General features: G+C 38.6%; 1 protein-coding gene across 1 annotated transcript in view; it reads right to left on the bottom strand.

Moving 5' to 3' along the window:
- The window catches only part of LOC139731956 (uncharacterized), a 47,874-nt gene that overhangs the window by 11,596 nt on the left and 13,049 nt on the right, over positions 1–23,229 (bottom strand). Inside the window, exon 3 of the mRNA XM_071642827.1 lies at positions 159–1,325. Coding sequence (XP_071498928.1) covers positions 159–1,325 — 1,167 coding nt within the window. The remainder of the gene's footprint in view (positions 1–158; positions 1,326–23,229) is intronic.

Genomic DNA, 23,229 nt, shown 5'->3' with positions numbered 1-23,229 from the left:
GAAGGATGAGAAGATGGGCAGTCTATGAAAGATGGAAGGACGGAAAGAAAGACAACCTGAAAACATAAATATCTTGGGACACTTCCTGGCAGAGGCCAGTGACTGATATTGAAATGCAATGCTTTCAAACATGGAAAAGGTTCTCAAGCATAACTTACCTAAAACGTCATACGAGTCCACAGAAGAGGCCACAGAGATGGTGCTGGCCACTGACCCTCCTCGAGTGAGACTAGACTCTGTCTCCAGGAGATCTCCGGAGGATTCCTCAGATCTGGGTGTCAAGGAGTCTTCCACAGTGTCCTCTGCAGAAACAGCATCAGCTCCACCTGGTTCAGTGCCTCCAGGTCTGCTGCTTTGGCCTGGAAGGGGAAGTGAAGGTAGGGCCACTGGATCAGGATGGTCCTGATCTGCCGAGTTTGTTGTGTCCTCTGAGACTGCTGAACTTGGACTGCTTTTCAAGATGTCCCTTGGAGGTGCTTGTGGCACAGATTCCTGTGATGGTTCTGGAACCTGCGGACTGTCACTGCTTGAGATTGCACCGTCTCCAACAGCCAAGTCTGTATTCTCAGTTAATTGAGGTGTTTGACTCACTGATTCCTCTTCACTTAGTGTCTTACCTGCACTTTCACGTTCAGGTGAACTTACATTACCTAATGCTGCACCAGCTTCTTCAGCTGGACTAATGTCCTTGGTGATTGTTTGTGCTATATCAGCTGTGACTGATGTCCTTGGCTTAACAACTGGAGCAGCTTCAACTTTGTTATCACTTAAACATGTGCCATCTCTGTCAATTTCACCATTTTGCTCATTACTGTGATCCTTACTCAAGTCTGGCTTTGCTTTAACTTCGGGAGGACAGTTTGGCGACTCAAAGGACTGCTGTGGAGAAGTAATCCACGACTTCCGCTTGACTGGAGGCTTGTGAACCTTTGGTTTCACCGGTGGTGGTGATCCTCCATTTGTCAGCCCAGCCTGGGAAGTGGCCAGGGGTGATTTTGGTGACTGTGGCTTGGCTGGAGGCAGTTTTGGCTTGGGGCTCAACGATGGTGGGGGCACCTTGGGCTTTGGGGACACAATCGCTCCTTCTGGCTTCGGCGAAGGAGGCACTGGCACCGATCCTGGCTTGGGCTTCGTCAGAACAGGTGGAGGTTGCTTCTGCTTCCCCGGGACAGTGGGCTTTGTTGATGGGCTCGGAGGCACCTTGGAGACTACTGGGGGAGTGATGGAACCTGATGGTATCCTGGACAAGGGTTTGGGCTTGGGCGCTGGCTTGGGAGGGGTGGAGACAGCAGGACCTCCTCCTCCACCTCCTTGGCCTGCTGCTCCTGAGAGAAGAGACGGGGAAAAGATGCAGACAAATCAGTCAACAGAAAGAGCAAAAACACTCAACAGCTCTTCTCTGGTGTGACATACCGGGCAAGCTGGATGATGCAAGTTGGTTAACACATGAATAGAGCTCTATGATGTGACCGGAACATGTATGGCTAAATCGAGCACATCCTACCTTTTATGGATACCTCCACATCTCCCAGCTGTTCATGCTCAAGCACATCTAGAACAAGTGGGGGATGAGGTATGACAATAAGATATCATTAATGTAATCAGAAGTCAAGTGGCTAAATGTAAACAAAACAAAACAAAACAAAACTTGAGCATCCTTCACGTGATAAAAGATGAGAGGATTCAGAAGGACAAGACAAAAGATCCAACACAGTGTTGACACTTTTTATGGGATATATCATACCTAAATTAGATCCAGAAGACATCACAACCTGAGGTAGAACAAGTAGAAAGAAATGTTGTGACATTTCATGCAAAATGCATTTATACAGCTACAGTCCCTTATTCAATCTGACATTGAACATTCAGCTGGAAACACGGACAATGTATCTGGGCAAAGGTCATGAAGCTATTGACTTTTAGACTTTATCTCCAGCTAAGGACTCAGATGTTCTCCTCTCCTTCATCAGTTACAAGGCAAGAGAGGTTGAAAGGACAAGGTCTGTTTGTGGACATGATGTTAAATTAGCATAAATCTTCCTTCCTATCAAACAGTAATATGGACTTCCTCATTGTCAATGAGAGAGTTTTACTGATTTTGCACCACAAAACTAGCATTTCAAAAGTAGGTCAGGTTCTCAAGAAAACAGTGGTTTGAAGCAGGTCTATATTCCAAATTCAATTTCACAGAGTGATAGTCTTTCATTGTTTATCCAGTATTGCTTATTCATATCTGAGTGTGCATTTTTCAGGTGTCAACCTCTTGTCAATATGGACGGGCTGAAAAATTGTTAAAGTATGAGAAATGATATAGAAACTAGATGTTATAAAGTAATACGACTCAATACATACCAAGAAAAAGAAACCTAATTGGAATATATTTCACAAAATTTGGCAAGTAAGGTATCATATCCTATATACTTTGTCAACCTCTTGTCAATATGTACGGGCAGGAAAATTGTGAAAGTATGAGAAATGATAAAGAATCAAGATGTTATAAAAAGATATGATAAATGTATAACAAGAAAGAGAAACCTAATTGGAACGTATGTCACAAAGTTTGGCAACTGAGATATCTTTTCTTTCTTTTATTTGAGGGTTAGGAAAATGATCCAAGTCATGCCAAGACAGACCGAGTTATATTTACTGGCAATTTGCTCTGCCACCACTGACATTTTTTTTTTCATGCTTTTTACCGGTGTAGGTAAAAAAAAAAGACAGAATTTAAAGACTTGGCTATCTAGATCATGAGGTACACCACATGATAATGACACATGAGGGTGATATGAAGAAAAATAACAGAGCCTGGAAGTGAAGCTAGGTATGTTCCAGTATCGATATGACAGATACACTTGAGGGCCTTTTACACTTGTAAATTTTTGCTTAGTCCCGTACCAACGGTGGGGCTAAGGGGGGGCCTTAGCCCCACCGTTGGTATGGGACTATCCTTAGCCCACTTTCTGTTTATACTCGTTTTTACCAAAGTGGGCTAGCCCCACCGATAATCCCGTACGATCTGGCCCTGCAAAATAGCAGGTTAGCACCGCAATTGCGGTGCCAAGCAAGTGAGTGTAAACAGAACGAAAAAATAATCCTGGGCTAAGCGACGGAAACGAAGTCCGACCCTCACTGACCAATCAGAAACGAGGTAATCAAGTGCTGCCGGTGCTTGCGTGTACGTGTACAGTACACAGCGTAATCATGAATATTCATGTGGTTTGGAAAGTACCGGTCTAGGAAATACGAGTGTAAAAAGGTCAATTTTCTCCTTAGCTCTGGACAAGAGCTTAGTACGGGACTAATTGGCGAGTGTAAAAAGCTGAAAAAATTGGTACGGGACTAACGATAGTCCTGGGTCAGAGAAAGTACAGGGTTAAGAAACACAAGTGTAAAAAAGGCTTTGCAGACTTTGCAGCCATCCACCACCACAAACACACCCATTCTGCAGTGTGATTTGATTGATGAGGTATGTCAGGAATGTGCGTCTAATCAACCTCAAAGTTCCACTGGGGATTTCTAATTCCAGATCTGGTCTCAATGAGAAATTATCCCATTACAAAATTATATTACACTAGCCACTTCCCACTTTCATGGTTTACCTAAGCATCAACATTAGTGGGGACAACGTCTTAAAAGTAGTCTCACAGGCTAGACCTCATTATGAATCATGTCCAAGGCTGACTGCGTGATTATGATCTTACAATGTCAACTTGAAACCAGGGCTTGTATGTGAGACTACTCACATAACAAAACTTCAAAGGAACTAGAGATTGTAATTTGTCATCACTGACAAATTAAGGTGATCCGATTTTTTTTTTAATCAATGATTCAAGTCCTGATCGCAATAGGCATGACCATGACAGGTTTCATCTGTGTTCAGAGACATTGGCCGTGTGATGTTTGGATTCTCATTTAGAAAAGGTCGTCATATCTGCCATCTTTGGTACCAAATCTGTATACACTATAACGAAGATACAGCAACAAGTACATATGACCTTTGACCCCACTTTGCACAACCTAGATGGCATCTGAGCAAAAAATGGTTATTTTGTGAAATGATTCTTGTAACATGATCTTTGCGTGTGCAAAATATGGGAAAGATAAGACATGTATTCACCAAGATACAGGATGAAACATATGTGACCTTTGACCCTAATTTACATACCCAAGATATTGTCCGATCAAGTAGTTGTTATTTTATGAAATAATGTACGTGACATGAGCTAAACATGTGCAAAATATGGGGGTGATAGGGGCTGTTTTTCTTGAGTTATTGCAAAGAAAGTTGCAGAAACATAGAAATATCTCAATACATCGAAGATAAGCTTACTTTCAACCAAGTATTTTAACATGATCCCGACATCATATGAAAAAACAAAGGGCACGTAACGATAGCGCAAAGTCTAAGTTACAACATATTAAAATCTGAGAAAAATTCACCAAAGGGTAATTGAGCTAGTGCTCGATAAAGACAATCATGTCAATTTTCACATCTAGAAAAATTCCCTCCCATAGAGATAACACGTCATAACGAAGAAACAGAAAGAAGTACATATGACCTTTTGACCTCACTTTGCACAGACAAGATGACATCTGAGCAAAGAGTGGTTATTTTGTGAAATGATTCTTGTAACATGATCTTTGCGTGTGCAAAATATGGGAGAGATAGGACATGTATTCACTTAGATACAGGATGAACCATTTATGACCTTTGACCCTAATTTACATACCGAAGATTGTATCCGATCAAGTAATTGTTATTTTATGAAATGATGTACGTAACATGAACTAAACATGTGCGAAATTTTGGGTAGATAGGGCTTGTTTTTCTTGAGCTATTGCAAAGAAAGTTGCAAAAGGAAATTAATATGAAAATACATCGAAGATAAGCTTTAATTTCAACCACGTTTTTGGACGTAATTCCGACACCGTATGAAAAAATGAAGGGCACACTTACGATAGCCCAAAGTCTCAGCTACAACATATCGAAATCTGGGAGAAATTCACCGAAGCATAAGTGTGCTAGTGCTCGAAAAAGATAGTCATGTCAATTTTCACTTCCAGAAAAACTGCTCTCCCATAGAGATAACACGTAAACTGGTCAAATTTTACAAGGATGCTTTCAATCCATTTTTACGAGGTGATGACGTCATCCAATCAAATTTTTGTTATTATAAATATGAAAGTACATTTAATAAGCTACAACATACTGAAAACTGGGTGAAAATTGGCAAAGGATAAGCGAGATACGCTCGAGTGAACTTGAAATTTGATGACGTCATTTTGAAAATTTACTTTTTTTACTTTATTAAGAAATTTGATATCTTTTAATCATTTTTTTCAGTATCGCCAACCCATGAAATGATATGTACAACTCATCAGCTTTCAAAATATGTAAAGAAAATGGGAGGTCACCGTCCATCCTGACGAGTAAAATCGGATTTAAAATTGGCGGTTTTTTGGCATTGTTGCATTGTATATCGCCATTGACGCGCGCGCGGAATTTCAACTTTGACGGGCCCGTATGACGTCATATTGAGTCGGATTGACTTGAAACTTGGAAGAAATATTCCTTGACATTTCAGGCATATGATAAATGTGAAAAAACGGGAAATTTCTATTCCATATAACCTGTGCGTGCGTATATGTGCGCGCGCGTACGCGTCCGTCCAATTTTTTCAATTTTTCAAAAAATGCTCTAAATGGTCTGAAACGTGTGCAAAAAGATTTCGAGCTCGATTGAAGCATACAAATATTTCAACGCGCGCGTACGCGCACGTTTTAATAATAAATATGAATTTTGATAATATGAGTAAAATGTGCTTGACTTGAAATATATGTGACGTAAATTTCATTGAAAATGTCCATTCCATTAATGAGATATGAATGAAAATGTGTTTTCATATAATGACGTCATAGTGACGTCACGGTCGACTGATCACTATGATTTTACTTGCGCTGTCGTCTTTGCGACATGATACATATATGGTGTAAGTTTGACATTGAGAGGCAATGCACTTTCTGAGCTAACCTCTGCACAACTTTTGAGGAGAAATAAAGAAAGAAACAAAGAAAGAAGAAAGATTCAGTACAGATACAGAAGGTGATCCGAGAGGATACTCGGATCACCTAATAAGTGGAGCTGTTTGCTTTGTGAAGAAAAGTTCTGCTGGGGCCTCGGTACTAATTACTCATGAAGGCTAAGCAGAAGTAGTCATGAAATTCAAAATACCACAGTATTAACCCATTGAGGATGAGTCCCGAGTATACTTGGGCAGGTGTCTATGTGAAATGCGTGTTGTAGCAAAATCAAACTGTCCTCAATGGGTTAACAGAGAAAACATCTATTTCACTCCCAAGACAATTTAAAGACATGGAGAGGAATTACAGCCCAAACACTCTTTCCCTTAGCCCAATCCACTATGAAAAGCAACTTAGCTGTACACAAGTTCAATGACATTTTCAGGTGAAAGAAGAAATTTCTCCTGCTTTGACGATAGTTTATACACAGGAAACAAAAGACTCATAATTACATCCCGGCAGTCGTGTGAGGTACTAGTACTCAAAAACTCCCACTGCACAGATATACAAAAAAAAAGGAGCCCACAAAAACTAGTTTTACACTTTAATACATGTAGGCTAATTACCAGCTTACAAATTTTTGGATTTGCATTACGGTCTAAACCGCACAAACACAGGGAGCAATGATCGCCATTTTGATAGAGTTTGGACAAATGCAGTTTGGAAGACAAACTATTGTGATTTGCAACAAGCAGGATAATTCTGTCCATCTGACTGGCCATCAAAAAAATAAATAAATGAAATCTTGTTATTTGGAATGCAATCATTACCCCACTATTTTTTGTCTGTGTAAATGTGGCTATTGTCCACATGCAACTTGGACCTGATCTACTTTCTGTCTTCGTCAAGGTCACTGCTGGGTCACACTGTCACTAAGAAATGCTAGTGGCATTGGTCAGCCAATATAACCAAGGAGCTTCTTGATGCAACCGAAACTGACCCCTTGGTAGGATAGAGGTCTCCTGTCAAACTATATAAGATGAATACAAAACTAGAGTAAGCTGCATGGCCTACATCTGTTTTTTCAAGTCCCATGAGAGAGTTTAGGTTAAGCTGCTTTCAGCATAAGAATTAAGCCACATTAATCTCTGCCGAACAGGTGTGAACACCAACTTTTCATCCAGTAGGCCTATAACTTGAGGGTAATATTTGAAAAAGATAAAATGAATTTCTTCTGACAATAATATACAGGACAGAATTTTCATTCCTTCAAAGTACCAATTCATGAAAAAGTTGTTTTGTTTCTTTCCTATTTACTTGTCTATTTCATGACAAAATATTTTAAAGAATTTTTACGTCAGTACTGCAAAGGCAAGTCTGAATTATTTGCTACTGGATCAAGTGCTCCTCTCCTTCCCTTCCTCTTTCTCTCCCTCTAATGTATGTATGTAGGCCTATGTCTCTATCTATCTATATAATTAACTACCTATCTATCTATCTACCTATCTAATCTATCTATCTATCCATCTACCTCTATCTCTCTCTGTCTGTACAGTGACAGGGTGTTCAGACGCAAAGAAAAAAAAATCTATACTAGAACGGTATAGTGCTCTATACCAAAATGGTATAGCTGAACGATGAACTTCATTATGTCTGAATGCTGACTAACAAAACAACGTATAATGAAACGACGTATAGCGAAACAATGGTCAGAGCATCATTCGAACAAGAACTCGAAATTTAATAGCGTCTGAAAGATCTGTCGGCTATATGATGATTCTTTGTACATCATGTCTTTATCAAGTTTTGGTATATAAACTGGCTTGCGTCTAAACAGGAGGTGAGTCTGTAGGACCAAAGTATTTCTTCGAACTTCTGGATCTTCTCAGAAAGCATGCCCAGGACACTTCAAGCCACTGTATAGGCCTACCAATGGGAGTTCAGTGATTAAAAAAACAAAAAACAAAAAACAAAACAAAAACATTCATTATCACATTAGATTCATACATGTAGGTGTAGGTCAGTTATTTCACAAAACATTCTACCATTTAAAAATGTAGCATTAAAGCCTAAAATGTCAGGATATATCACTATTTTTCTCAATAAACCATAACTGTAGACAGTAATATTCTGGAAAATAATTTCAAGAAAACTATAGTTCACATTTTGTACCTTTAACAACACCTAACACTGATTACACTGATTATAAACATTTTTACACTGGTTGATTCTATATCCCTAGCTCACATTTTAGAACTATTTTGAAGCACTAAAGCTGGGTTTTTGTTTCATCTGCAAATGGTGAAGGGTGCCTTTACCCTACAGCCATGTTTATACATCACCAAATTCCCAGACAGTCATTCAGCACAAACATGGAATAACATTCCTCATTAAAACAGAAAGTACATCCTCTGGAAAAGTGTTTACCAAGAAAAGAAGTTTTGTGTCTATTAGGTTATTTTACTAATGTGCCTCGGTAGAGTCTCAACAAAGAAGAGGATACAAAACTAAAGAGCAAATAATATGAAGGAATTATCAAATTGGCCAACTTTCTACACACTTACCTACTAGGATTTTTTTTCCAACTACAATTGTATAAACACCAACTTTCACTGCAAAGCTACCAGAACTAAAGTGAGGAGCATATTCTAGGTCTACAGGGTTTCTCGTGCAGCAAATCTTTAAATTCTAGAAAATGTAGGTTCCCTAAATTTGGACCACAAAAAAAAGTGTTCTAGATAACTTTTAAAAAGGTAAAACCAGATTTGATATATAAACTTATCACATTCTGTGACAAACCACATCCAATCAAATTTCCTGTAGATTTCACATAATGTCATCAGATCAAGCATACCCAATTATCAAAATGCCTAATAACTGAATGCCCAGACTTTACAGTACAAGAAAACCACAAATTCATACAACTAAAGAAATAGGATGATTCTCACAGTCTCTCAAAATATTTCTTCCTCTATCTTTAATGTAGCACATATACGACTATAGTTTCACAGGTGCCACATTAGCAAAATATCATACATGCAGTCTGAAAGGAATAGACTACGATTCTCAATGAACAGTCTGTGTTGATATTCAGGTAGGTGTCCTTGAAAAGTTGAGCATCTGACCTTATTTGACACCACCAGTCTGGCTTCTAGACTTCAATCTGTTGTTGTCACCATTCATTTAATCAGTCGCAATCAAAGGCCATTTAGTCATTGATATAGATCTAATCTAAGCATTCATGGCTGCCTAAATGGAAATGGTCATCTATCTTTTGGCAAGTAGCATTAAAGGGAAGGTAAACCCAAAGAGCAATGTGGATTGAGTAAAGGCAGCAACATTAGTAGAACACATCAGTGAAAGTTTGAGGAAAATCGGACAATCGATGCAAAAGTTATGAATTTTTAAAGTTTTGGTGTTGGAACCGCTGGATGAGGAGACTACTAGAGGATATGACGTATGAGTGGACAACAATACAAAGAAAATATAAAGGAAATTCAACAAAAATTCACTTTTCTAGAATTATGAAAGAGCAATGCACCAACCTCTTTCAGAAAGCAGGGGGAATAATTGCTACCCTTAAAGGACAAGTTCACCTTCATAAACATAAGGATTGAGAGAATGTAGCAATATTAGTAGAACACATCATTGAAAGTTTGAGGAAAATCTGACAATCCGTTCAAAAGTTATGAATTTTTGAAGTTTTTGTGCAGTAACCGCTGGATGAGAAGACTACTGCAGTGTGTGAAAAACTTAGATGTCACATGCGTACAACAATATAAGGAAAATATAAAGAGAATTTCACAAAATTTCATCTTATGAAAAAAGTACACATTCCCCGACTCGTTACCGACTGGCAGTTATGGGTAATATTATTCCCCCTGCCTTTAGAAAGAGGCAAGTCAAGTGCTCTTTTATTATGCGAAAAAAGTGAAAATATGTTGAATTTTCTTTATATTTTCTTTATACTGTTGTACGCATATGACTCACAAGCTGTAGTAGTCTCCTCAGCCAGCGGTTCCAACACAAAAATTTTAAAAATTCATAACTTTTGCATCGATTGTCCAATTTTCCTCAAACTTTCACTGATGTGTTCTACTAATTTTGTTGCATTCTCTCAATCCTTATGTTTATGAAGGTGAACTTGTCCTTTAACATATGTCAATATCAAGTTGATGGAATTTGTAATTTTCATGAAAAATGGATTTTTGTAGAATTTTCTTTATATTTTCTTGGTATTGTTGTCCATTCATACGTCATAACCTCTAGTAGTCTCCTCATCCAGCGGTTCCAACACCAAAACTGTCATGGAATGATACAATATAGTACGAGTCTCAAAATTAGGGTCTGAATTATAGATTGTTAGCAAAGAGTTCCGGTCAGTCCTTCCACAAGAGCAGCAGTTTGCTCAGCAGTTGGCCACAGCAGTTTGCTTACAGTTTGGGTTTCTTGGACAATGTGATGAAGTCCAACAATCCAAGGTATGTCATAAATCGTTTCTTTATGATTTGTGCATCATTTAAGGAACAAACAAAGCTTCCATGGTCAGGGAGTTAAGACTATAAGAGGAAAAACCGTAAATGAGAAATAAGGTTATGTATGTTCAAGGTCAAGGTCAAGGTCATCGCCGTATACGCTGTACTACGTATTAGCGTCTTTTGTTCCGTGCATTGTTCAATTGCATTAACGTTCAGTGTAGCGTGCGTGGTGCATGGTCCGCGGTGTGGAAAGTGTTAATGAGAATACGTTGAACGTTTTGGACGGTCTTTGTAAAGACCTCTCCCTATCGGAGGACGGTCCGACATGATAGTATTGTGAATGTGAATCCGTGGAGTTTCAAACGGATTTTCTGGTATTATGTATTGCTCACGTTGAAACGTAAAAGTTGGATTATATCCTTTCGCGTATGTATATCATTAAGGTATTTGTGTTAGGAACGCTCCACGCACGAAGTTCATGCACGCGGAGGGATATTAAAGTTGAAGTTATAGTGATATGTCTAGCTGTAGATTCTTTGATAGTCTCATTTAAGACCACAAGAAGGTTGCTAGGGAGAATCTAATGCTCGTTGTTATTAATGCACAATTTGTGACAGGACGTCCTATAGTGACATTGATGTGAGATGTGGCATTGAGCGTTTACAATCATAAGATTCAAGACATATATTGATTGTGTTAAATAGGTTATTAACCGACGATGATTTGTCTGACTTAGAATATTGAAAGTTTATTATGTTTATCCTGCTTGTAGATTATACCAGATACATAACAGCAATACTCATGATTATAGATAACACAGCCATTCTCATGAGTTAGTTAGAATAGATATAAACGTTGTTTAAATATTCTGGCCTTAATTACGTTATCAGGAAAGAAAGAAAATATTCATTATCGTCTTACTATTTCTGTGTAGAGCTGAAATAGAGTATACTGATTTGTATGGCGTGTTATATGGATAATTTTCTTCTTGCTTGTATCTTACAGGAACCACTCATTCCAACACAGTTGTTGAATATATCACACTAGCAAGCGCAAGTTTGCAGTATGCACAGTTACATATCGCTGATAATGCTGTGTAACAGAATAAAGAACCCACATCACGTTAAACCGAGGATTTCTTTGTTCTTTTATTGCAACAACGTGTCCATCTGAAGAGATTGCATACGAATCCATCACGAAAACTTTAAAAATTCATAACTTTTGCATCGATTGTCCGATTTTCTTCAAACTTTCACTGATGTGTTCTACTAATGTTGCTGCTTTCACTCAATCCACATTGCTCTTGGGGTTTATCTTCCTTTTAAGAATTGAATGCAGGAAACGTCTTGGAGTCAGCATCATGAGAAGAGACAGCCAAATTGTGGAAGTTATTGTCAAATATCAATGTTGACCCTAGCATATATATGAAGAGTTTGTTCGCAAAAACCGATAAGTCCATATTTGACAAATGGAGATATTTGCGATTAAAGGTCAAGAAAAATAAAGAGAATAATAAGAAAATTTTTGCTTCTTTTGACCATAACTTCAAAAATGTACCTTTATATGTAGTGACCAATATATCATTTAAAAGGTATTATTTTGTACTTTATGACTGAGACTGTACTTCAAAATCGTCAAAAATGGACTTATCGGTTTTTGCGAACAAACTCTTCATATCCTCTGGATATGTCGTACAGCTACTACAAATGAATTCAAGGCAGTGGCAAAAAAACAACAACAACAACCTATAGCTGTTTTCTTATAGGTCAAGAAAAATGATTGCAATGCAGAATTACAATTACAAATAAAATTACTATTAGAATTATCATCCGTACACACGATTGAGGAAGTCTTCGCACATTTTGCAGTTTCACATTTCAGAGCGAGGAGGGTTGCATGCCCAAATATTTCAGATTCAGATATTCAGTCTATGATAAGTCCATAGGGACCTATCAATTTGATGAAGACAAACACAAACTTGAATTATTAATAAATCATGGTCAAAGGATTCATTCCCTATAAAGTGTGAACAAGGCTTCTATACAAGCAATACTCTATTGACTTTGACTGAAAATATTAATCATAACATGATCATGCCTTATGCAGCATGTGTCTATTGAGATCAAGTGAAAATACGTATGATTCAGGGTTTCTAAATGGACACATTATCTTTGATTTTTACTTCCAAGATAAACTTAAACTTGAACATGGTATGGCAACACATGGCATGGCTTCTTTTCGATCTGGTGTAAATTGCATGTGAGATGGGAAATCGCTTTTCCCCAGTGGCGCGAAGTTGATTTATAGAGGGCTAAGACACCACAAAACTTTAGTCGTCTTTCACACTCAAAATAAGTGGTGTTTATCCCACCTCGCTAGCAGTTTAAAGGCATAATTTACCATTTGCAGATGAAACAAAAACACAGCATTAGTGCTTCAAAATAGGTCTAAAATGTGAGTGGGGAATAGAAACAACCAATGTAAAAATTTGAACAAGTATAATCGATGTTAAATGATGTTAAACATACAAAATGTGAACAATACAATAAAAAATTTCCCAGACTAAACCGTCGACAGTTATGGTTTAATGAGAAAAATAGTGATATCTCCTTGTATTTTAGGCTTTATTGCAAATATGATATATGGTAGGATGTTTTGTGATACAACCGACCTATGCATCAAACGTGACATGTTGAACATTTTTTAAATCACTGCTCCCAAAGGTAAACAGGACCCTTGGGCCCGAATTCACGAAGGTGGTCTAAATTTAAACCATGGTTTACGTATATTTCTTCTGCGCATTTATGATTGACAGATTGCGTACGCTAACAGCCATCCAGTAAAAAAAACGTGCATTGATGCACGCAAGTATTGGTACGCCTATTTAACGCTTATTTTAGACCATGGTCTAAATTTGTACCATGGTTTAAATTTAAACCACCTTCGTGAATTCGGGCCTTGATGTCCTTGTGCTGGTGTAAATTGCCTGTGAGATGGGGACATTAATGCTCCCAGTCATGTGAACTTGATCTATAGAGGGTATGGGGATCATGAACAGTGCCAGCGGAAAGAGGGGGGGGGGGGGGGTGGTAGTATTGCACAATATTGATTTTTACAGAGGATAATTTTCAGGTGTTTTGGAACTAGCCTATATTGTCTTTCATACTAAAGAGAGAAAGAGGAAAAAAACTAATTTTCAGAAATTTTGCTTGGCACAAATTCCTGCTGAAGGATCACAAATCATTTGATCCAATCCATACAAAAAATAGCTTATTTGGTATAGTACAGATAGACAGAGACAGAGAACTACCAATAAACCAACTGCCCATTAATTCCTTTACCCTTATTATTTCAGGGGTGTTGACCTTCTCAGGTGAATGCCAAACTTATTAAAAGGGCCTTGGTCACTACCAATGCTACCTTCAGTGGCAAACACATTAACTGTCCTTCATTGTTGACAGTGGCTAGTTAAACATTGTTGGCAGTGGCTAGCTAAACACTGTTGGCAATGACCAATAAACCTTGTTATCTACAATTGTATGTTGTGAAAATATACAGCTTTGTAGTTTACAGAGTGAACTCCATACTGCCTGTAGCCTACATGGTAAAACCAGGGAGGTGGAATCTCTCTCCAAGTCCACCTCCCTGGTAAAACACAGACCACACACAATACAGCATCTCCCATGAATAAGTGCTCACCAAGGGGTGGATGTGAAAGGGGAGGTGATAAAAGAGTGTTTATGTTTAGTTCTGGTCCCACAACAGCCCACAACCTACCAGGAGAAGGTTTCACACTTACAAGCAGACTCGTTGGTAATTTTCACATTTCCCATTAGCATTTCTACAACATGTGTTTGGGTTTTGGAAGTACAACCATGTTCACTGAAGTAAAATGAGTCAGATGTATTCTACAAGCTGATGAGTAGGGCCTACAATGCATGTTAACAATAAACAAAGTTGTGAGTAATAATTTTCATCGTACGCCACGTGGGAGGGGTTTCACAAGATTTTGGATTTGCCCCGACGGGATTTTATGAACTTACTTGGAAGAATCATGATCAAATTTTGCATTAAGACAAAATTTATGTATCTGAAGTAGCATGCAATGTTCCTTAAAAATCACATTGACTAATCTGTTCTGTGTAAGTGTGAAACTCCTCTTGCCAAATCCCATGGTCCCACAGGAAACACAAGGCTAGTCTGTGTTTGCAGACACAGGTAGGCCTATGCATTATTTTTTGTTAAAGGCAGCCGATCGCCATCCCTAATGGTACGTAAACTCCGAACGACCGAAGTTTGTGCGTGCAATTGCGCAATGGCAGACTCGGTGCTATATCCATAAACGTGTGGGACAATGCTACCACTGAGACAAGTGTGTGTGTGTGCGTGTGTGTGTACGCATCATACACAAACATTGTCACCGCGAGCTGCGGTGATTGGAGGAGAGAGGCCAGAAGACGCTGCGGCGTGTGTGTGTGTGTGTGTGTGTGTGTGCGTGTGTGTGTACGCATCATACACAAATATTGTCACCGCGAGCTGCGGTGATTGGAGGAGAGAGGCCAGAAGACGCGTGGCTCTTTTGGCCTCTCTTCATGCGCATGCGCACTGAGAGTGTGCGTCCATTCGGAAGCTCTCGGGACAGCCATTTTGGGTTAGGAGATAAGCACAGGGAGCTCTCTTGTAGCCTACCGTATTTTCGCTGACCCATTGAGTCAGCGCTATTCTCATTCGGGGGTCACTACATTTGATACACAATGGGGGAGGCAGCGTGTTGCGTTCGTCTCCGTGCCGCACAAACCACTCGCCACGACTGAGTGTCTTTAAACCTGCCTCTCTCTCTTTCATGTGTTTTCTTTGTTTAATCCACAGAAACTCAAGACCAGAGAATGCCCCCAAAGAAAAGAAGTGTGGTGATAGTTACACTGCAGGAGTTACATGGGACTATAGGCCTAGGTCCTATACCATTGTTATGTTGCAGGACATACCGTACAAATCATATCTTCCCACTTGCCCATGTGGACATTTCAGCAAGAGACCCAAGCTTCACCCCCCTTTTTTTGTGCGAGTGTCCACAAACAAGAAGAGCTAATCAAACAGTTATTTCATCGCATAACAAAAACAAAAGGCTAATACTGTCAAAAACCATCCATTTCAGGTGCGTATGAATGCGGCTTCTCTCACTGGGAAAAAGTGGGCAGTGCTTTCAGAATTTGTTTGAATGTCAAGGTTTGTGTTCCAAGCTGATGACATCACCGTGTGTGGAATGAGAAAAGTGGGCGGGTAATGCATGGAGTTCTTACAGCTGGAGGAAAACCTGTGTACCTGTGACGTAATTGAAAGTGTGGGCAGTATAACAGCCACAGTGTGGTAAATATTTATGTTCTCATAGACCTACTGAGTGTGAGGTGGTGGCCGTGTAATCAAGCGATAAGGTCCACAGCACAAGGGGTTTCAGCATGTCGCTGCAACATGCTCAAGTTCTTGTGCAACAATCTAAAAAGCCAGCAACATGCTGTTCAACATGCTCAAGAATTTGCGATGTAAGCTCAATAGAAGATGTATTCAAACATGTATTCAAACATGTGGAACACATGTGCAAAACATATCAAAAACATCAAACTATCTGGTGATATTTGTGTGCAAACCATGAGAGAGAACATTGAATGTAAGCATCACAAAGATAGATAAGCTGCAAATAATATTGCTTACTACATGTTCGTGATGTGCACTCCGCGCTCATACAATTTCTGCAATGTTCTGAGATTCTGAGCTTGCAACATGCTCAAATTTCAAGTTGTGGACCATCCTGTTAATAGTTACGTTCAGACACAAATCCCTTACCTCAAGGTTAGGAAACCTTGAGGTTAAGCTCTTGCCCCCTAACTTCGACCTGCGTCCACACGACGAATCCTCGAGGTTAAGGCTTGTCGTCTAAACGTAACTATAGTATTCAAATTTGTTTTTCTTTTCCATAAGGACCTAAGGCAATATTAAATAAGCTACTTGGTCCCGGTCAGTCCACCTGTTTCTATTACTGAACATATGCCATAAATTTCAAAGTGGTTTGATTTTGTGAACGAGTTGACCTACAATGCATACAATTCATGAAATATCGGTCTATAACATGCTAAAATGTTGCCCCCAGCAACACAATCACAATTTGATATTATTACCTCTACAACAGGGAATCCTTAAAGGTAGGGAATCCCATTTGCACGCCTTAAATGAAGAGTTGTATAAATACAGTGGTATGTTGAAGAGAGTATCATATTAGAAACTCCCATAAAGTATTGAGAGTGGAAGGTAACATTTAGTACATTTTTTTGACCGTTAGATTTTGAATTGAATTGTTTTCGGGGCTCACCGTAAATTCCAGTACATTACTAGGCTACCTTTGCAGACCCATGTACTGCATGTGTGTCCATCATGTATATTTTGTGAAGAAAGTTCATCAACACTTACTAACATTTCTATATACATTCTTGCCACACACTCTATATGTTATTACATCAGCTCTTGTACTTTTAGATTTGTGTTTATAGATCACAAATACAGAAGAATGCAACAAAAAGGCTTAAGTGTGGCTGACACACAGAACTACTGAGAAGTTGAGTTTTGTGCATTATTCAAATTTTAGATAACTGTTGACTTCCAAATTTCTAAGCAGTGGACTAAGCAAGTCTCCTGAGGTTCATATTTAATGTTTTGCTGCATTTTGGGAGGTCTGTAAAAGGTATCCCCTACCTTTAAAGGACAAGTTCACCTTCATAGACATGTGGGTTGAGTGAATACAGCAATATTAGTAGAACACATCAGTGAAAGTTTGAGCAAAATTGGACAATCCGTTAAAAAGTTATGAATTTTTGAAATTTCTGCTCAGTCACGGCTGGATGAAAAGACTACTATAGCTTGTGATGTCACATGAGTACAACGATATAAAGAAAGAATAAAGAAAATTCAACATATTTCCATTTTTCTCGCATAACAAAAGAACACTCTCACTTCTCTCTTTCAGAAGGCAGGGGGAATAATATTACCCTTAACATACGTCAGTAGCAAGTCGAAGAAATGTGCACTTTATTCAAAAAGTAAAGTTTTGTGAAATTCTCTTTTTATTTTCCTTATATAGTTGTACGCATGTGACATCATACACTGTAGTCTTCTCTTCCAGCAGTGACTGCGCAAATACTTAAAATATTTGTAACTTTTGAACGGATTGTCCGTTTTTCCTCAAACTTTCACTGATGTGTTCTACTAATATTGCTGCATTCTCTCAATCCTTATGTATATGAAGGTGAACTTGTCCTTTATTTAAACTTAGCTTCTTAACCCTTCGTTACTTTGAGTGCCAATTGTTACAGAAAATAGGCCCGTTCACACACAAGGGAAAAAGTGAGATTTAAAAATCGATTTTCTTATCGCGATCAAAATTTCGAAATTTTTTCCTGTGTGGACAGAAAAATTTCACTAATTTTCGCGATCCTAGTCGCGATCCAACTCGCACTATTAGTGCGATTTTTCAGAATAATCGCAATTATTTTGCCTAGCGTCGTGTGTGTGAGCGCGATCGAAATTCGGAAATCGGTATTTTTAATCCCATCATTCGTAGCGCGTGAACGTCAACATTATTAGGACCGCGGGGTCAGTCTTCGGTCATGCAAGTTTCGCGCAGTCGCAATTTGGCCTCTGATCGTTCTTTCCTTGCTGCGAAGTGCGATTTTTCCTTGTGTATGAACGGTCGGAAAAAAAAATCGAAATTTGGATCGCGATTGTAATTTCGATTTTCGTTGTGTGTGCACGGGCCTAATCTCATAGCCTTGGAGGCATACATAGATCTATCTAACCATTCAAAGTCCCTGGCATAAAAAGGGTTAAAGAGGAATAATGATGAATTTTCCTTCTGTCATTGTGGCTCCTGATTCAGTGATTGAAATTAACCTCTCATAATAAAAATAATTGTCGTAGAAAGTTATATTAGACATCTCATTTTGTGATTCATTATCACATGTAAGACAACATGGCAATTATATTCCATAAAAATACATTTGAAAACATAGAAATCTACCTTTGTTATGATTGGGAGCAACTATTGTATCAAGGTCAGCAAACAGTTTGGACTTGTTGTTGTTTTATTATTACACTAGTTTGTGGTAAGAATATTGTGGGGGAGTTCCCTGTTTGAACGGACTTCTTTTGCTGTCAAATATGAATTAAAACGTCATGCATGCAATATTTTTCAAATACAATGGTTCCAGTGGTGACCACAAAGTATGCAACACCTTTGAATAAACATACACAACAAAGGTACATTTCTTCTTGTTGGTTTACGTGTTTCAATTGATTTGAAAATGTTGTAAATGTTAAATCTGACATGAAACAAGTGCAGGTACATTGTATGGGTGTTGAAATACAGAAGTGTAGGTCTACATACAATGTAGATAAAAGAACAGACTTTACAAAACCTTACTGATGTAGTCACAAGTGTGGAGGGACAAGGAGTTTATACACTAAAGTTTTCTTTCTACATTCCACATGAACATTTCACTTCAATTGACTACTGAATCATTCTGTATTGATCACTTTTATGGGACTGTACATATCTATCTATTCTTGATCTCCAAATGAAAACCAGACCTGTTATTCAAACAGTCCTGCCTTTCACATTTTGCATGCCAATTTAAAAAAAAAATGAAAAAAATAACTTGCAGAAATTGGGAGGATTAAGAAAAGATATAATAACCTGAATTCTAACACCATACACTATGATCAGTGAGAAAGGTGCTATAAATGACAGTATGAATTATATTAAAGTTGTAAACTACTAAAATAGTATCTGAGCAAAGTCTGATGGCATATAAAGAAATGATTTAACCTCTTGAATGTCAACATGCTTTAATCATTATGACATAAAATGTCACACCAGGATACACTGCAAAAAGTCCGGTGTTTAAATAGTGAACACCGAGCTGGTGTTCAATTTTCGGTGCTCATTTATGGTGTTAAATTAACACCTCCTGGTGTCATTTCCCAATTTTAAACTGTTTTTTGAAGAGTTTCTTAGTAACTGCACTTCTTGTTGATTTTTAATTTAAACTAGACGATCAAGAATTTTACATTGAAATACTAGATTTTTGAAAAAATGAAAATAAATTTACACCACAGTAACACCAGCTGGTGTGGTCTCTTATTGAAGCTGGACGGGTATTAAACCATTGATATTAACACCAACAAATATCAAATCAACACCATGTGGTGTCATTTTTTAATTAACACCAGTACAGTGTCAAAATAACACCAGGTACAGTGTCAAATTAACACCACGAAGTGTCAGGTGAACACTTTTCAACACCATCACAGTGCATTTTGAACACCTGTGGGTGTGGTCCTTTATTGAAGTTTGATCGGTGTTAGATTTAACACCCGTGGTGTTAAATCTAACACCGATGTTTTTACAGTGTATCTATCTATTCTTGATCTCCAAATGAAAACCAGAGCTGTTATTCAAAGAGTCCTGCCTTTCACATTTTGCATGCCAATCAAAAAAAAAAAATGAAAAAAATAACTTGCAGAAATTGGGAGGATTCAGAAAAGATATAATAACCTGAACTCTAACACCACACAATATAATCAGTGAGAAAGGTGCTATAAATGACAGTATAAATGACATAAAAGTTGTAAACTACTAAAATAGTATCTGAGCAAAGTCTGATGGCATATAAAGAAATGATTTAACCTCTTGAATGTCAACATGCTTTAATCATTATGACATAAAATGTCACACCAGGATACAAAGGTGGAACAGTCATCCTCGAAAGTCAAACTGTTATTAAAGGGATCGTACAGTTTTGGTTGAGACCTAATTTCAGGTTTCTAAAATCTTTTGGTGAGATAATGAGAAACCTCTTATGAAATATGAGAGAGCATGTAGTTCTTTGAGGAATTCAACGTTTATTTGACGAAAATTGGTTTTGAAATGGCTGCGATATCCAAAAAAGAGTGATTCTAATAAAGCTAATAAAGTGTGGGACCCACACCTTATTGCGATCGCTTTGTTTTACTTTGTTTTTGGGTGTTTCAGTAATCCTAAACCCAATTTTCATCAAATAAACTTTGAATTCCTCTTAAAATGGTATGCTCTGTGCTATATCAAGTGTTTTCTTGGTATCTTGCAAAAAGTTAAAAGCCCAATTCTCATCTCCACCAATACTGTACCATCCCTTTAAAGGGTAGACCTACTTGCTTGCCTTGGATACACAACGTACTGGAAGTGATTTCTTTTATTGATCACAGAGAGATAGTGTATACTGGCTTTCACTGTCTTCAAACAAAGAGTTTTTGATCTGTCATTTGGGAACAGCCTGGTGAGATAGCATTTCTTTGGATTGGAGAGAAGGAAACACAGCAAGTACAAAAAAAAAATAAACTATAATAATGCTAAAAAATGACAGGGGATCATTACTGTTTTATGACACCCACAACTAATTTCTGATGTTGAAAGGACACCAGGTTTATGTACTACCTATTGCATTAAGTACTTACAACATTCTCACTATTTTTTATATTCAGCTCAATATATCTTTCAAAGCCTAGAAGTTCTTTCCACGCACTTTCATTCAATTTTCCCCCTAAGGTAAATTCTCCTTAGACTTAGAAGCACATTTCATAGAAGTTTAACAAGATTTTCAGACTTTGATGGTTCTCCTCCTCTGAAAAGAGAGATTGATCCGTAAAGCTAGACGTAGTCTCCACGGAACATGTTCCCAACAACATAGGCCCACACTGATTTTTCAGTCAACCAGCGGTGACCCGAGAGCTGGATAGACAAATCTGTCTGTCAGGAGTTTTTTTTTTTTTTTTAAATCATTTTTGTTTTACTTTAACTGGAGGGGATTCCATGACAGAGTCTCCACGGAACATATATCCCCAACGACAAGATACAGACCAATCTTTTTGTTAACCACGAAGCTAGGTAAGGGTGTTTCCACCTCCCTGGTGTTTTCTTACACGCACCTCAGAGGGCAATCATAGCTCCCAATCCATGGAGGCTTTGTAATTAACTTCTCTTGCCAGAACATTGAAGAGAGATTTACAACAATTTTCAGTGAACCTCCTGCACAATCAGGGAAACTTGGCAACTCTGAAGTTCATACATACCTGTCCGACAAGAGAAGATCCAAAATTCTGTAAGCAGATGATACCTGCTACCATGCAGGGAAGTGAGAGAAACTCAATATTGTCCCAAGAGGTTTAGTTGTACAAGTTGACAAGCACACACTATCCACTCACGCTCCTAGCTCCTCAAATTGCTCAAAACCAGACACCAGAGCTTGAGTAGGACACTCCAGTAGTGTGGTGTGTTGGTAAAGTTCTTTCGCTCACTCGCTGCTGGCTGGCAGCTTGTTGATAAACTGTGCGTGATAAAACTCCTAGGATAAACTGTCACAAGGGAGCTTCCACCATCCTTCTGCTTCCAAAAGAGGGGAGTAAAAATCTAAAATAAGACACGCTGACCAGACTGTAGCAGCAGGGTTTCCGTACGTCCCTTTCACATCAACGTTCACAGATCGGCCATCTCTCCTGCTAATATCATACCATAAGCCTGGTTTTGGTGGTACGTGGAACAGGGAGGTGGGGGAAATTAGCCACCCCTGATGAAACAGGGCAGGGGTTGGCTAGTGTAAAGATAGGTATCAGTGAAGTGAGAGTGGTGCAGGGGCAGGCTTTGTTTGTGGACTGATGCTGAGGCCAGCTCCTGCTTGTTGGGAGTGCTATACAATGTAGATGCATGTTTGGTTTGTGTGTGTGGCTGTGTGTGCCAGTGAGTGGGTGGTGTCCATGATGAAGTCCCCCCCCCCTCATACCTGGGGCTGGATATTTTTGGTGTCTGCAAAATCAGAGATGTAGTCTAGCCCGCCACGTACACTTTCCTGAATTCTCACACTCACAGGGGGTGACAATGTTGCCAGGCATGACTGATATCCCATTGACTGTCCTATCAAATTGAAGGTGGACCAACAAACAGACAAACATCACCAAAAGTACTGGAAAGAAATAAGATGATGATGATGATGAAGAAGAGAATAACAGTAATGATAGAAGAGGTGGATGAAAAATAGACAGTATCCACAAAAGTGATGGGCAATCATGTTTAAAACTGAACCGATGTATTATCGTATTCCTGAAACCCATGAGAAGAATAATATATAAAGGAGAAAAATATGAATTCTTTATGAGTTTAATTCTTCATTCATTACAATCTGATGAATCCTTCGCAAAGCAAATTTGAAGATGTTCCAATCCAAGGAGAGGGTTGGAAACAGGGGGTGGATCCAGGAATTCCGGAAAGGGGGGGGGGGAGGTGGGGAGTGAAAAATAATAAAGAATAAAGGGGGTGCAGGCACCCCTTTCATTTTTTATTTTCCTTTCTTTTATTTCAACACCCCCCCCCCTTTTTTTTTCTGCCACTGGGGGGGAAAAGAAAAGTCTGTTAAAGACTCTCCACAGGTATGTCTAGTAAGCTGATATGGGGTCTGGAAAACAAGTCTAAACAAGGGGGGTAGAATGGATCTACCACAGAGAAGAGTAGGAGAAAGTGGGTCTCCTCCCTTCTCACTCCGGAAAAAGGGGGTGTGGCATACTAATAGTCTCCTTTCCAGACACCATGAGAGAGATACTCAGTATGTGATGTAATATATATACAAATAGTCAATTATCAGAAAATTAAAGGAGA

The sequence above is a fragment of the Diadema antillarum genome, unplaced genomic scaffold (assembly GCF_040938485.1).
Source record: "Diadema antillarum isolate AM-2024a unplaced genomic scaffold, OU_Dant_1.0 seq00000389_RagTag, whole genome shotgun sequence".
Classification (NCBI taxonomy): domain Eukaryota; kingdom Metazoa; phylum Echinodermata; class Echinoidea; order Diadematoida; family Diadematidae; genus Diadema; species Diadema antillarum.
Note: the sequence above shows the minus strand (reverse complement) of the source record. Positions and strands in the feature narration are given on the sequence as shown.